Genomic DNA, 16,042 nt, shown 5'->3' with positions numbered 1-16,042 from the left:
ACAGAGGACCCCCACTCCCAATGACTACCCTCATCGGACTCCACAGAATTCAATGGAGAGGTGGCCACACTTACTCTCCTTTAAAGTCTGCCAAACAGATCATAGTATATGGTGAATGCAGTGGATCAGCATCATGAAACATGGGTCACCGGACCGTCATTCTCCAGATAGGCAAGATCAAAAGGAAAAAATACATTAATAAAATATCTGTAATATAGGCTAGCATTTTTTTCTTATAGTGTGCAAGTCCTGATTGTATTTCGGCATAGCTTTGAGCGCTAATAATGGGGGAACGGGAAGCAGTAGGAAAATAAGAAAATTAGCGATCTGTGTTCACCGCTCCTGACAGGTCTGTTTTAATAGCTTCATGCATTCCCCATGTAATAACAACTCTGGAGCCTCTATTCTTATGGCTCTATGTTATTCCATTCCTTTATTATTTCTACTAGAAGTTAGGGCTCATTCAGACAGCCGTATGCTGTCCGCAAAAATGCGGATCCGTTTTTTTGCAGACAGGTCAGCATATCTGCAAAAAAACTGATTGCATTCCGTTTTTTTGCTGATTCATAGACTCAACAGGACATTTAGCATTTTTTTTGCTGAGCCGTGCAATGGAAGTAAAGGGCCCTATAGAAGTGAATGGGACCGCATCTAATCTGCAAAAAAAACAGATCCGCATTTTTGCTGACAGCATACGGCCGTCTAAATGAAATGAGCCCTTATGAATGGATTGCTAGCAGTCTGCAGTAAGGATACAGAGGGGTGGTTACTATTTGGGGGGTGTGTACCTGCAGTCTCACTGTATCCAATCAGTGCTGCCATTTTGACACTGTGTAGATAAACACCCCCCCCCCAACAAAAAAAAACTATGATGTGCAACGTGCGGACATGTGCCACTGTGTAAAAAAATCTGCTACAGGGCCAAAGCTTGACGCTCTAGTAATTTCAAGTAATCATATCCAAGCTACAACCAGGGTAATAATAAACTGTTTTCAGTGCACCTTTCACAAATTTCTTTGGTTAAAGGGGTTGTATCATCTAAGACATTGGTGGTATATTGCTAGGAAAAGCCACCAATGTCAGATAGGTGTGGGCCCAACCTGTGGGACCCACACCTATCTGAAGAACCGGCCCACAGAAGTGAAGGAGCGCGCCCAGCTATTTTCGGAGGTCCCACAGAAACTTAATGGAGAGAGCACCATGCAAGTGCAGCCTTTGCTTCATTCACTTATCAGAGGTAGGAATATCCTAGTGATATGCCACTAATGTCTCAGATGCAACAACCCCTTTAAATCTTCTTTAAAATATGGAGGTAGTAGTGCCAAAAGTCACAGACCACACTTCAGATTTACTTTGCTTTAATGTTACATTAAAAATCAATATTTTAGGATTCAAGTAAAACATTATCTGAAGGTGCAAATACAAAAGTTATGCTCAGAGCATGTTCTATCACTTTGTGGAGAATAATATACACGGGTGTTGCGGGGGGAGGGGGACGAGGGGGCTGAAAAATCTGTGTTGTTTTTTCAGGATAAATATAAATGGATGGAAGGTAAAGTGCAAGAGGTCCACAGTGTTTTGTTCTTCTGCCGAGGAGGGGAGGCCAATCACACAAAGTAACAGAACAGCCATATTAAAGGGGGGGGGGTGGTGCCGAGATACAGTAAGTCTTCTAATCGGCAGAGGCCAATCATACACACAGCTTCAAGGATTTTTTCTTTGTAAAACTGTACATTTCATTTTACAGGTCATTAGCGCTGAATATAGTCTATCAGCTTCACAACTGTCCAGGTTCAGCTACATGCAGATCGCAGATGATTTCCTTAAAGGCTTGTATAATATTGCTTCAGATGTATTCTTGGTGCAGACAACAGAGGTCCGTGTATTTTAAAGACTTACTATGGTGACAGCAGGTTATTAACAGTCAACTGGACATGCTTCGAGAAAAGCATAGAACACATCATACTGTCAACCGTCCAGCAAGGGAAGGGACTACAACAGTTTCCTTGTAGAGTTGTGTGTTTCAACAATGGAGTCGATTTCTATTTTTACCGTTTTGTGTTGTTTTTTTACTTTTTTTTTTACTTTTAACACTATGATAAAAAGAAAAAAAATATAAACATAAGCCAAACAAATTCCCACCAGCTGTAGAGATACAGAGGCGGCTTCCTAGACTGCGTTCACAATAATCTGCGTAGAAAATGCATACTGAAGAGGCTTGTTCTGGCTTTTCTGGGGATCAATTGCTGCAGCACCCACTCCTAGGCTGCTGGTCTGATCCCTGGAGATTTACACCTCTGTTGCGGGCAGCATGACTTGGGTTTTGGGCATCTGATTTGGGCATTTTCTTTGCTGTATAGGAAGAAAACAAAGAAGATAAGTTAGGAAATTTCTCTAATATTTTACCCATTGTAAAATACATACAGTCGTGGCCAAAAGTTTTGAGAATTACATAAATATTGGAAATTGGAAAAGTTGCTGCTTAAGTTTTTATAATAGCAATTTGCATATACTCCAGAATGTTATGAAGAGTGATTAGATGAATTGAATAGTCCTTTGCCATGAAAATTAACTTAATCCCAAAAAAACCTTTCCACTGCATTTCATTGCTGTCATTAAAGGACCTGCTGAGATCATTTCAATAATCGTCTTGTTAACTCAGGTGAGAATGTTGACGAGCACAAGGCTGGAGATCATTATGTCAGGCTGATTGGGTTAAAATGGCAGACTTGACATGTTAAAAGGAGGGTGATGCTTGAAATCATTGTTCTTCCATTGTTAACCATGGTGACCTGCAAAGAAACGCGTGCAGCCATCATTGCGTTGCATAAAAATGGCTTCACAGGCAAGGATATTGTGGCTACTAAGATTGCACCTCAATCAACAATTTATAGGATCATCAAGAACTTCAAGGAAAGAGGTTCAATTCTTGTTAAGAAGGCTTCAGGGCGTCCAAGAAAGTCCAGCAAGCGCCAGGATCGTCTCCTAAAGAGGATTCAGCTGCGGGATCGGAGTGCCACCAGTGCAGAGCTTGCTCAGGAATGGCAGCAGGCAGGTGTGAGCGCATCTGCACGCACAGTGAGGAGAAGACTTTTGGAAGATTGCTGCCCTGTCATGACAGGCAGCAAAGAAGCCACTTCTCTCCAAAAAAAACAACATCAGGGACAGATTGATCTTCTGCAGAAAGTTTGGTGAATGGACTGCTGAGGACTGGGGCAAAGTCATATTCTCCGTTAAAGCCTCTTTCCGATTGTTTGGGGCATCTGGAAAAAGGCTTGTCCGGAGAAGAAAAGGTGAGCGCTACCATCAGTCCTGTGTCATGCCAACAGTAAAGCATCCTGAGACCATTCATGTGTGGGGTTGCTTCTCATCCAAGGGAGTGGGCTCACTCACAATTTTGCCCCAAAACACAGCCATGATTAAAGAATGGTACCAAAACACCCTCCAACAGCAACTTCTTCCAACAATCCAACAACAGTTTGGTGAAGAACAATGCATTTTCCAGCACGATGGAGCACCGTGCCATAAGGCAAAAGTGATAACTAAGTGGCTCGGGGACCAAAACGTTGACATTTTGGGTCCATGGCCTGGAAACTCCCCAGATCTTAATCCCATTGAGAACTTGTGGTCAATCCTCAAGAGGCGGGTGGACAAACAAAAAACCACTAATTCTGACAAACTCCAAGAAGTGATTAGGAAAGAATGGGTTGCTATCAGTCAGGAATTGGCCCAGAAGTTGATTGAGAGCATGCCCAGTCGAATTGCAGAGGTCCTGAAAAAGAAGGGCCAACACTGCAAATACTGACTCTTTGCATAAATGTCATGTAATTGTCGATAAAAAGCCTTTGAAACGTATGAAGTGCGTGTAATTATATTTCACTGCATCACAGAAACAACTGAAACAAAGATCTAAAAGCAGTTTAGCAGCAAACTTTGTGAAAACTAATATTTGTCATTCTCAAAACTTTTGGCCACGACTGTACATACACACACATCAATAAAGCAGCACACTATAAACAGGTGCAATCCCTTCCAAGAACCAGAGACTCAGGTCCACTTAATACAACCTTAGTAAACGAAGGCAGCACTCCAGTTCACAGTGAACAAAAGGGTTTATTGGCCCATGTGACAGCAGTGCGCACTTCTGGACGCTGATTTGGCCCTGCATATCCCCGGCTACAAGTGAGATTGTTCAATCATGTATTCCGATTTGATTCCACTTCACCCGATTTCTTCATTGGATATAATTATGTTATGCATTATTAATTTTATAATAATCAGACTATACAGATTATTTTTTTTTACTGGATGGACTTATTGATCATCATGTCACTTAACCACCTCAGCCCCCAGTGCTTAAACACCCTGAAAGACCAGGCCACTTTTTACACTTCTGACCTACACTACTTTCACCGTTTATTGCTCGGTCATGCAACTTACCACCCAAATGAATTTTACCTCCTTTTCTTCTCACTAATAGAGCTTTCATTTGGTGGTATTTCATTGCTGCTGACATTTTTACTTTTTTTGGTATTAATCGAAATTTAACGATTTTTTTGCAGAAAAATGACATTTTTCACTTTCAGTTGTAAAATTTTGCAAAAAAAACAACATCCATATATAAATTTTGCTCTAAATTTATTGTTCTACATGTCTTTGATAAAAAAAAAAAAAAATGGTTTGGGTAAAAGTTATAGCGTTTACAAACTATGGTACAAAAATGTGAATTTCCGCTTTTTGAAGCAGCTCTGACTTTCTTAGCACCTGTCATGTTTCCTGAGGTTCTACAATGCCCAGACAGTACAAACACCCCACAAATGACCCCATTTCGGAAAGTACACACCCTAAGGTATTCGCTGATGGGCATAGTGAGTTCATAGAACTTTTTATTTTTTGTCACAAGTTAGCGGAAAATGATTTTTTTTTTTTTTTTTTCTTACAAAGTCTCATATTCCACTAACTTGTGACAAAAAATAAAAACGTCTATGAACTCACTATGCCCATCACGAAATACCTTGGGGTCTCTTCTTTCCAAAATGGGGTCACTTGTGGGGTGGTTATACTGCCCTGGCATTCTAGGGGCCCAAATGTGTGGTAAGGAGTTTGAAATCAAATTCTGTAAAAAATGACCTGTGAAATCCAAAAGGTGCTCTTTGGAATATGGGCCCCTTTGCCCACCTAGGCTGCAAAAAAGTGTCACACATCTGGTATCTCCGTACTCAGGAGAAGGTGGGGAATGTGTTTTGGGGTGTCATTTTACATATACCCATGCTGGGTGAGAGAAATATCTTGGTCAAATGCCAACTTTGTATAAAAAAAATGGGAAAAGTTGTCTTTTGCCAAGATATTTCTCTCACCCAGCATGGGTATATGTAAAATGACACCCTAAAACACATTCCCCAACTTCTCCTGAGTACGGAGATACCAGATGTGTGACACTTTTTTGCAGCCTAGGTGGGCAAAGGGGCCCATATTCCAAAGAGCACCTTTCGGATTTCACAGGTCATTTTTTACAGAATTTGATTTCAAACTCCTTACCACACATTTGGGCCCCTAGAATGCCAGGGCAGTATAACTACCCCACAAGTGACCCCATTTTGGAAAGAAGACACCCCAAGGTATTCCGTGAGGGGCATGGCAAGTTCCTAGAATTTTTTATTTTTTGTCACAAGTTAGTGGAAAATGATGATTTTTTTTTTTTTTTTTTCATACAAAGTCTCATATTCCACTAACTTGTGACAAAAAATAAAAACTTCCATGAACTCACTATGCCCATCAGCGAATACCTTGGGGTCTCTTTCCAAAATGGGGTCACTTGTGGGGTAGTTATACTGCCCTGGCATTCTAGGGGCCCAAATGTGTGGTAAGGAGTTTGAAATCAAATTCTGTAAAAAATGACCTGTGAAATCCGAAAGGTGCTCTTTGGAATATGGGCCCCTTTGCCCACTTAGGCTGCAAAAAAGTGTCACACATCTGGTATCTCCGTACTCAGGAGAAGTTGGGGAATGTGTTTTGGGGTGTCATTTTACATATACCCTTTCTGGGTGAGAGAAATATCTTGGCAAAAGACAACTTTTGCCATTTTTTTTATACAAAGTTGGCATTTGACCAAGATATTTCTCTCACCCAGCATGGGTATATGTAAAATGACACCCCAAAACACATTCCCCAACTTCTCCTGAGTACGGCGATACCAGATGTGTGACACTTTTTTGCAGCCTAGATGTGCAAAGGTGCCCAAATTCCTTTTAGGAGGGCATTTTTAGACATTTGGATACCAGACTTCTTCTCACGCTTTGGGGCCCCTAGAATGCCAGGGCAGTATAAATACCCCACATGTGACCCCATTTTGGAAAGAAGACACCCCAAGGTATTCAATGAGGGGCATGGCGAGTTCATAGAATTTTTTTTTTTTGGCACAAGTTAGCGGAAATTGATATTTTTAATTTGTTTCTCACAAAGTCTCCCGTTCCGCTAACTTGGGACAAAAATTTCAATCTTTCATGGACTCAATATGCCCCTCACGGAATACCTGGGGGTGTCTTCTTTCCGAAATGGGGTCACATGTGGGGTATTTATACTGCCCTGGCATTCTAGGGGCCCTAAAGCGTGCGAAGAAGTCTGGAATATAAATGTCTAAAAAATTTTACGCATTTGGATTCCGTGAGGGGTATGGGGAGTTCATGTGAGATTTTATTTTTTGACACAAGTTAGTGGAATATGAGACTTTGTAAGAAAAAAAAATAATAATTCCGCTAACTTGGGCCAAAAAAATGTCTGAATGGAGCCTTACAGAGGGGTGATCAATGACAGGGGGGGTGATCAATGACAGGGGGGTGATCAATGACAGGGGGGTGATCAGGGAGTCTATATGGGGTGATCACCACAGTCATTGATCATGCCCCTGTAAGGCTTCATTCAGACGTCCGGATGCGTTTTGCGGATCCGATCCATCTATCAGTGGATCCGTAAAAATCATGCGGACGTCTGAATGGAGCTTTACAGGGGGGTGATCAATGACAGGGGGGTAATCAATGACAGGGGGGTGATCAGGGAGTCTATATGGGGTGATCACCACAGTCATTGATCACGCCCCTGTAAGGCTTCATTCAGACGTCCGGATGCGTTTTGCGGATCCGATCCATCTATCAGTGCATCCGTAAAAATCATGCGGACATCTGAATGGAGCTTTACAGGGGGGTAATCAATGACAGGGGGGTGATCAATGACAGGGGGGTGATCAGGGAGTCTATATGGGGTGATCACCACAGTCATTGATCACGCCCCTGCAAGGCTTCATTCAGACGTCCGGATGCGTTTTGCGGATCCGATCCATCTATCAGTGCATCCGTAAAAATCATGCGGACATCTGAATGGAGCTTTACAGGGGGGTGATCAATGACAGGGGGGTGATCAGGGAGTCTATATGGAGTGATCACCACAGTCATTGATCATGCCCCTGTAAGGCTTCATTCAGACGTCCGGATGCGTTTTGCGGATCCGATCCATCTATCAGTGCATCCGTAAAAATCATGCGGACATCTGAATGGAGCTTTACAGGGGGGTGATCAATGACAGGGGGGAAATCAATGACAGGGGGGAAATCAATGACAGGGGGGAAATCAATGACAGGGGGGTGATCAGGGAGTCTATATGGGGTGAACAGGGGTGATCAGGGGCTAATAAGGGGTTAATAAGTGACGGGGTGGGGGGGGGGGTAGTGTAGTGTAGTGGTGCTTGGTGCTACTTTACTGAGCTACCTGTGTCCTCTGGTGGTCGATCCAAACAAAGGGGACCACCAGAGGACCAGGTAGCAGGTATATTAGACGCTGTTATCAAAACAGCGTCTAATATACCTGTTAGGGGTTAAAAAAAACACATCTCCAGCCTGCCAGCGAACGATCGCCGCTGGCAGGCTGGAGATCAACTCACTTACCTTCCGTTCCTGTGAGCGCGCGCGCGCCTGTGTGCGCGCGTTCACAGGAAATCTCGTGTCTCGCGAGATGACGCGTATATGCGTCCAGGCGGAATGAATCAACCACCTCCAGGACGCGTCTGTGCGTACAGCGGTCCGGAGGTGGTTAATGAAGGAATCACAGTATAGACACTAGCAAATCAAGCACCATCATGTTTTTTATTGACTTTTTATGAATTTTGGTAATTATTTGATCAATGATGTAATTATGTCACTTTGATCGCGACTTGTATAAGTTGCTGCACCATGCACATGTCACTTTAGCTTGACAAAGGCTCCAAGGAGTGAGCTGAAACGTTGCTGTCACATGGGCCAATAAACCCTTTTGGTCACTTTGAACTGGAGTGCTGCCTTTGTTTACCAAGGTAAAAGTATGTGAACCCTTTGGAATTATATGGATTTCTGCACAAATTGATCATAAAATGTGATCTGATCTTCATCTAAGTCACAACAATAAACAATCACAGTCTGCTTAAACTAATAACACACAAAGAATTAAATGTTACCATGTTTTTATTGAACACACCATGTAAACATTCACAGTGCAGGTGGAAAAAGTTTGTGAACCCTTGGATTTAATAGCTGGTTGAACCTCCTTTGGCAGCAATTACTTCAACCAAACGTTTCCTGTAGTTGCAGATCAGACGTGCACAACGGTCAGGAGTAATTCTTGACCATTCCTCTTTACAGAACTGTTTCAGTTCAGCAATATTCTTGGGATGTCTGGTGTGAATCGCTTTCTTGAGGTCATGCCACAGCATCTCAATCAGGCTGAGGTCAGGACTGACTGGGCCACTCCAGAAGGCGTATTTTCTTCTGTTTAAGCCATTCTGTTGTTGATTTACTTCTATTCTTTGGGTCGTTGTCCTCTTGCAACACCCATCTTCTGTTGAGCTTCAGCTGGTGGACAGATGGCCTTAAGTTCTCCTGAAAAATGTCTTGATAAACTTGGGAATTCATTTTTACTTCGATGATAGCAATCCGTCCAGGCCCTGACGCAGCAAAGCAGCCCCCAAACCATGATGCCCCCACCACCATACTTCACAGTTGGGAGGAGGTTTTGATGTTGGTGTGCTGTGCCTCTTTCTCCACACAGTGTTTTGTGTTTCTTCCAAACAACACAACTTTGGTTTCCTCTGTCCACAGAATATTTTGCCAGTACTGCTGTGGAACATCCAGGTGCTCTTGTGCAAACTGTAAACGTGCAGCAATGTTTTTTTTGGACAGCAGTGGCTTCCTCTGTGGTATCCTCCCATGAAATCCATTCTTGTTTAGTGTTTTATGTATCGTAGATTCGCTAACAGGGATGTTAGCATATGCCAGAGACTTTTGTAAGTCTTTAGCTGACACTCTAGGATTCTTCTTCACCTCATTGAGCAGTCTGCGCTGTGCTCTTGCAGTCATCTTTACAGGACGGCCACTCCTAGGGAGAGTAGCAGCAGTGCTGAACTTTCTCCATTTATAGACAATTTGTCTTACTGTGCACTGATTAACAGCAAGGCTTTTGGAGATACTTTTATAACCCTTTCCAGCTTTATGCAAGTCAACAATTCTTAATCGTAGGTCTTCTGAGAGCTCTTTTGTGCAAGGCATCATTCACATCAGGCAAGGCTTCTTCTGAAAAGCAAACCCAGAACTGGTGTGTGTTTTTTATAGGGCAGGGCAGCTGTAACCAACACCTCCAATCTCATCTTATTGATTGGACTCCAGTTGGCTGATACCTCAATCCAATTAGCTCTTGGAGATGTCATTAGTCTAGGGGTTCACATACTTTTTCTACCTGCACTGTGAATATTTACATTGTGTGTTCAATAAAAACATGGTAACGTTTAATTCTTTGTGTGTTATTAGTTTAAGCAGACTGTGATTGTCTATTGTTGTGACTTAGATGAAGATCAGATCACATTTTATGACCAATTTGTGCAGAAATCCATATCATTCCAAAGGGTTCACATACTTTTTCTTGCAACTGTATATCCCCATCAAACATAACATTGAAACCACCTGCCTAATATTGTGTGGCTCACCCTAGTGGCAACAACAGTGCAAAACAACTTTGGCCCGTTGAGGCATCTTCGAGTCTTCAGAACGTTTGCTGTGGTATCTGGCACCAAGACACTCACAGCAGATCCTTTCAAATGGCTGTCAAAGTGGAATAAAAATGTGGCCAGCTGCTGTAAATGTTTTGAAATAATAAAAAATGCGATACTTACCGCCCTTTTTTTCCCTCTGCCGCTTCCAACAATGGGCTCCAGGTCCTACCTGCCACTGTATGTTTTCCTGGCTGCAGTGGTGGCGTTTCTAGCAATCATATCTCTGCTGCAGCCAATCACTGGCCTCAGATTTGGCATCCTCTGAACAGCTGAGACCAGCGATTGGCTGCACAGTGAGTATAGCCTAAATAACCCCTTTAACTCCATAGGACCCATCCAACTTTCATTTTAGAGTTTTTAATTTTTCTCTTCCCATCCATCTGAGAACCATATCTTTTGGGCTAGTGTTTTTTGCAGGACGAGTTGTATTTTTAAATGCATCATTTAAATTTACAATATCTTTATTCTAAAAACAGGAATAACAATTCTTTGTAAGAGAAACTGAAAAAAAAAAAGCAATGCTGCCATTGTTTATTGGGGGGGATGGGCAGCCAAATACAGGCTGCAGCGGTGACCAACCTCCCTAGCATCGCAGGTGTCAGGGAGCAGGGACGTATGCTCTAGAGGACGGGCCCCGGCATTCTGGGGGTCATTATAGGGATTGGATAACCCCTTTAAGCCTCAAAACCTTGGTGGCTTATCTCCCCTGAAAACAAAGGGATTGGGTATGTCACAGTTCAACATGTCCAACCCGTACTGCCCCCAAAAACCCTTGTTCATTCGAAGAGAGTCAGGGTATCCCTATACACATGATATGGTTGTTCGGTCCTGCCAAAATCAGCAGGTTCGCCCCAATACTTGTCTATTGTGTACAGCCACTTTAATTCATGCCAGCAGCCAGGAATTAGATGTGAAGTACTGAACTTCAAAAATGGTTGCAAACAACTTGTTAGGTCATGTAGTATTTCACGGATTTCCATAGCCTTGTAGGATGAAGGTCATCGTCTTATTCAATATAACACAGAGCAAATGGAATTTCTTAGTTTGCCATTTAAAAATGGAATAAAAATATGTAAAATTATGTGATGACCTTTCACTTTCTATATGAACACGCAAGACATACCAATTGCTAGAAACAACTCGTTTACATTCATTGCAGTTTTTGCTGAGGTTTCCATGAATAACAGTCCAGTGTCTTCGGCATACGCCTGAGCTTCCTGCGGGACAATAAATGACAGGAGTTTTTACTGTGGGGGACACTGCAGGGTACTGAAGTACAGCGACAATTCAGCATTACATTCTAGTATTAGAATAACTGATTAAACCTCATTATAATACTGAAATAAAATAGTTTTTTTCCCTACAACTTAAACATATCCCACATCCATAGGATGGGTGGTCTGACTGCTGGGACCCCCAACAATGATGAGAACGGGGGTCCCATAGCCCATATGAATGGAGTGGCAGGTGAAGCATGTAGTACCCACTCGAATTCACTCTTCAGAACGCTGAAGGTAGCCGAGCACTTTTACTTAAAGAGGTTCTCCGGGTTCAGGGCTGAACCTGGATATAAGCTCTTCTTTATACTATGCAAAGTAGCATAGTACCCACCTCCAAAACAGCACCCAGCAGCGCTATAGACCACTCATTTGTGCCGGCACACTGCTAGGCAAAAGTCTCCGCTTAGCACTGTGATGCAAAGCTCGGTACGTCACCAACAATAAACAGAGCCTTGCGCTGCAGCATGACAAGGGGGGGGCATCAGAGCAAGGAAATGCTCCAATCATATGTAGTCAATGAATAAAGAAGAGCTTATATCAAGATTCAGCCCTGAACCCGGAGAACCCCTTTAACTATCTCTGTCAGTTCCATGGAGCGGCAGTGTGCCGTTTGATTGGAGCAGTTGTCACACATGCGTGTTGCTGCTCCAATCAGCTCTATGGGACTGCCAGAGATAGCAGAGCACTTGTACTCATATCTCCAGCACTGCCATAGAATTAAATGGAGCGTCAGACAAGAGTGCGTGTCTGCCGTTCCATTCAAACAGGGCACTCAAATTGATGCAAATAAAGTTGAAGGTTTTTATTTGAAATGCCACCAGTGGTTATCAGTTTAATTTGGCCAACGTTTCGGTCCTCCCGGACCTTGTTCATGGCCTCAGAGTAGTGAGGCTTTTGCATCAATTTGAGTGCCGTGAATTAATTTATAATATTATTGCGGAGAGAATCTCCATCACTGAGCACCGAAGAAAAATATATTCAAGTAGAGTGCCAGCCGTCAATTGTATATAAAACCATTCAAACACTCTAGTGATCAGACCGCCTGTCAGATACTTATCCCCTATCCTGTGCACTATGGAGGTAAAATCCACAGCTAGGAAAGGTCAGATTACCTAGACAGATTATGCCCTAAGGCTTTTATCTGGGTTCATTTTGGTATAAACTTATCCAGCTTATCCAAAATTGATTTTATTGAATAACAAATGTGCAAATAAATCCATACTCTCTATGAAGCATCCACGCGTCTTGGACCTCCATAGCTGGGTCCTTATTCATGACGAACTAAGACCCGCTAAGTCAAGGGCAGAGCCTGAGGGGGTGACCTGCACTATGCATAACAAGAGGGCCTTATCTATGCATGACGTGTCCCTTTAAAATGCCTGCACCGGCTTCTCAGTTATTCACAGACACAACTAGCAAAGCCACCTACCTCCAATTCCACCATCCTCTTCTCTGATAAGTCTGACTTATTACCAGCCAAGGCAATCACAATGTTCGGACTGGCTTGCCGCTGTAATTCTTTAACCCATGCTTTTGCCCGGTCAAAGGTTTCCTACATCAGGAAATAAAGACAGATTTCAGAAGAGATGCAAGATTTTAGATATTTGGTAGCACATTTCACCCCTGATTTACTCTGCTATAATATATACACACACAAACTAGTTTTGAGCAAATTAAAGTCAAACGAATTGACTTCGATCCAAATATCTGGAAAAATTCAACTTGCCGCAAAGCCGAATTTCCTTGTGCTTTGTGGTAACTAACCAATTTGACCTGAAATAGCGGTAAAAAACCCCAACATACTCACCTCATCTATTTTCATGCGAAGAGGCCGTCGCGGCCCATCTTGATTAAAGATACCGCACAAAATCTCGAGCGGGGTGACGTATGACGAGATTTCGCATGGTGTCTTCAATTAAGATGGCCTTGACGGCCTCTATGCGAGCAAATGGATAGCCTCAGATGCCGAGATCAGTGATGAATGTGGCATCTGAAGGGGTTCAATGACAGGGGGTGGCACAATCGCTGTTCCCAGTCATTGCGCCCGCTACATACAAATAAATGCGCTTCGTCACAAATAAAATTTTTGTGAAATTCGGCGAAGCAACAAAATCAAATTTTTTAGAACGTTGCTCATCTCTAATAATAACATTCACTATTAAAGGGATTCTGTCATGAGATTTTACCCCTATAACCTAAACATATGCTCATGTCCGGAGTAATAATAAGAATCCTAAGCTGGCCTTATTAAACTTCACTGTGGCTCTATTTGCACAAAATACAGGTTTTTATAACCTGCCACTCACTTAAGGTGCCCAAGGGGAGGTCCGCTAATACAGGGTGCCAGGCCGCACCCCTCGCTGTCCGGTGCCCAGCGCCGCCTTCCTAGCTCAGCGCCGCCTCCGCAATCCTACCCGTCCCTCTGCCAGATCCCGCGCCTGCGCACTAGGCTCAGCCTGATGCGCCGCGGACTCCTGGCAGCGGCTTCGTTGAGCGAAGTGCGCATGCGCATCAGTCTGTCCTCTTTGTTCTTCATGTCTCCTTATGAACTCCATTCCCAGAGATTCAGCTGAAGATCTTATCAGCTGTATTCAGAATCACACTCCATGATGCAGAGCAGAAAGGAGGATGAGGCAGCTCTTTACCTCAGTGTTGTCAAGTAACTTGTCCTATTGTGTGATTAAGACAGGTTGTTTTTTTTGCCAATAGGACGGCGGCAATTTTATTTCTCCTGATGATTGCTCCACAGACCAAGTAGGGTATGAAGTAGCATCTTGTAGGAATACACTGGAGATCCAGCACTCACATAGTATAGACAGGAAATGTGGGACTCTACAGGGACTCACCTGCTGTATCACTGTAATCCTAGGGGAATTTATCAAAACAGCGGCAAAGGGAAAGTGGAGCAATGTACCTCAGCAAGCAGTCAGATTCCAGCTAGCTTTCAAAAGCTTTTTTTTTTTTAAATGATTGATTGAATTCTCAACAATTGGAGGCAGATTCCACAGTTTACAGTAGAGTAATCTGCACAGAAAAACAGCCATGTGAGCAAGCCCTTATGGCTCAAGAACCCCAGGGATGCTAATATTCCTTAATACTGTGGTCACTAGAGCCACAATGTGAAACTACTGGGCCCCAGTTCAATATCTGTAATAGGCCCCCCTCCCACTTGCCATTTTTACTACTGGTATCTTTAGAAAGGCACTGTCAGAAATATTGGGCAGAAAGGAATCAAGTTTTTAAAGGCTTATACATTGGTAAATGGTATATATCTGCTTGAGAGAAGCTCAATGCGAGTTTATTCTTTCTGGACAAAGACTTACAAAGAGTCAAGAATCTTAACAAATATTCTCATGTCGTAAATTGTCGGGGGTCTCAGACAGGTACCATAAAGATCCTTCAGGCCTCTAAAAAGACAATGGACAAAAGACAGTTCTAAAGATTTTTTTCCCACCAATGAATAGAAAAAGGGTTTATTTAAAGTAGGGGTGCACCGAAATTCCGGCAGCCGAAAATATCGGCCGAAAATGTACCTAATCCATTTCGGCCGATATTGTTACATATCGGCCGAAAATATGGGGTGTGGGATTTGTCACCCACCATCTGCGGGCGGGCGGTTTACTGCATCTTTATTTTACCTTACAATCGTGACGCTCTAGTAACAACTCTGCAGGCAGAGCGGAGGGCGGCGTAACGTCACTTACTCACGTGACGCACCTGCTCCGCCTCCTTCATTCATAAAGTGGGTGGAGCAGGTGCGTCACGTGAGTAAGTGACGTTACGCCACCCTCCGCTCTGCCTGCAGAGTTCTTACTGGAGCGTCGCGATTGTAAGGTAAAATAAAGATGCAGTGAGTGATGCTGTGAGCAGCAGGGCCGGGGCTGCTATGGGGAGGGGGGATCTGTGCACTGTTATGGGGAAAGGGATCTGTGCACTGTTATGGGGAAAGGGATCTGTGCACTGTTATGCCCATAACAGTGCACATATCCCCCCCCCCTCCCTAACAGCGCCACCCACAGATCCCCCCCTCCATAACAGCGCCACCCACAGATCCCCCCCTCCATAACAGCGCCACCCACAGATCCCCCTCTCCATAACAGCGCCACCCACAGATCCCCCTCTCCATAACAGCGCCACCCACAGATCCCCCTCTCCATAACAGCGCCACCCACAGATCCCCCTCTCCATAACAGCGCCACCCACAGATCCCCCTCTCCATAACAGAGCCACCCACAGATCCCCCTCTCCATAACAGCGCCACCCACAGATCCCCCTCTCCATAACAGAGCCACCCACAGATCCCCCTCTCCATAACAGCGCCACCCACAGATCCCCCTCTCCATAACAGCGCCACCCACAGATCCCCCTCTCCATAACAGCGCCACCCACAGATCCCCCTCTCCATAACAGAGCCACCCACAGATCCCCCTCTCCATAACAGAGCCACCCACAGATCCCCCTCTCCATAACAGCGCCACCCACAGATCCCCCTCTCCATAACAGCGCCACCCACAGATCCCCCTCTCCATAACAGCGCCACCCACAGATCCCCCTCTCCATAACAGCGCCACCCACAGATCCCCCTCTCCATAACAGCGCCACCCACAGATCCCCCTCTCCATAACAGAGCCACCCACAGATCCCCCTCTCCATAACAGAGCCACCCACAGATCCCCCTCTCCATAACAGAGCCA

The 16,042-nt window shown here is 44.0% G+C and overlaps 1 protein-coding gene across 3 annotated transcripts in view; it reads right to left on the bottom strand.

Moving 5' to 3' along the window:
• Positions 1 to 1,341: 1,341 nt before the first annotated feature.
• LOC121008186 (ras-related protein Rab-5B-like) overlaps positions 1,342 to 16,042 on the bottom strand; it is a 75,908-nt gene continuing 61,207 nt past the window's right edge. For all 3 annotated transcript variants that reach the window (XM_040440587.1, XM_040440586.1, XM_040440588.1), the window contains exons 4-6: positions 12,778 to 12,900; positions 11,192 to 11,285; positions 1,342 to 2,352 (exon numbers count right to left, since the gene is read on the bottom strand). In XM_040440587.1, coding sequence (XP_040296521.1) covers positions 2,240 to 2,352; positions 11,192 to 11,285; positions 12,778 to 12,900 — 330 coding nt within the window. In that variant the 3' untranslated portion in view covers positions 1,342 to 2,239. The remainder of the gene's footprint in view (positions 2,353 to 11,191; positions 11,286 to 12,777; positions 12,901 to 16,042) is intronic.

Source organism: Bufo bufo, chromosome 7, assembly GCF_905171765.1.
Source record: "Bufo bufo chromosome 7, aBufBuf1.1, whole genome shotgun sequence".
NCBI classification, from domain to species: domain Eukaryota; kingdom Metazoa; phylum Chordata; class Amphibia; order Anura; family Bufonidae; genus Bufo; species Bufo bufo.
Note: the sequence above shows the minus strand (reverse complement) of the source record. Positions and strands in the feature narration are given on the sequence as shown.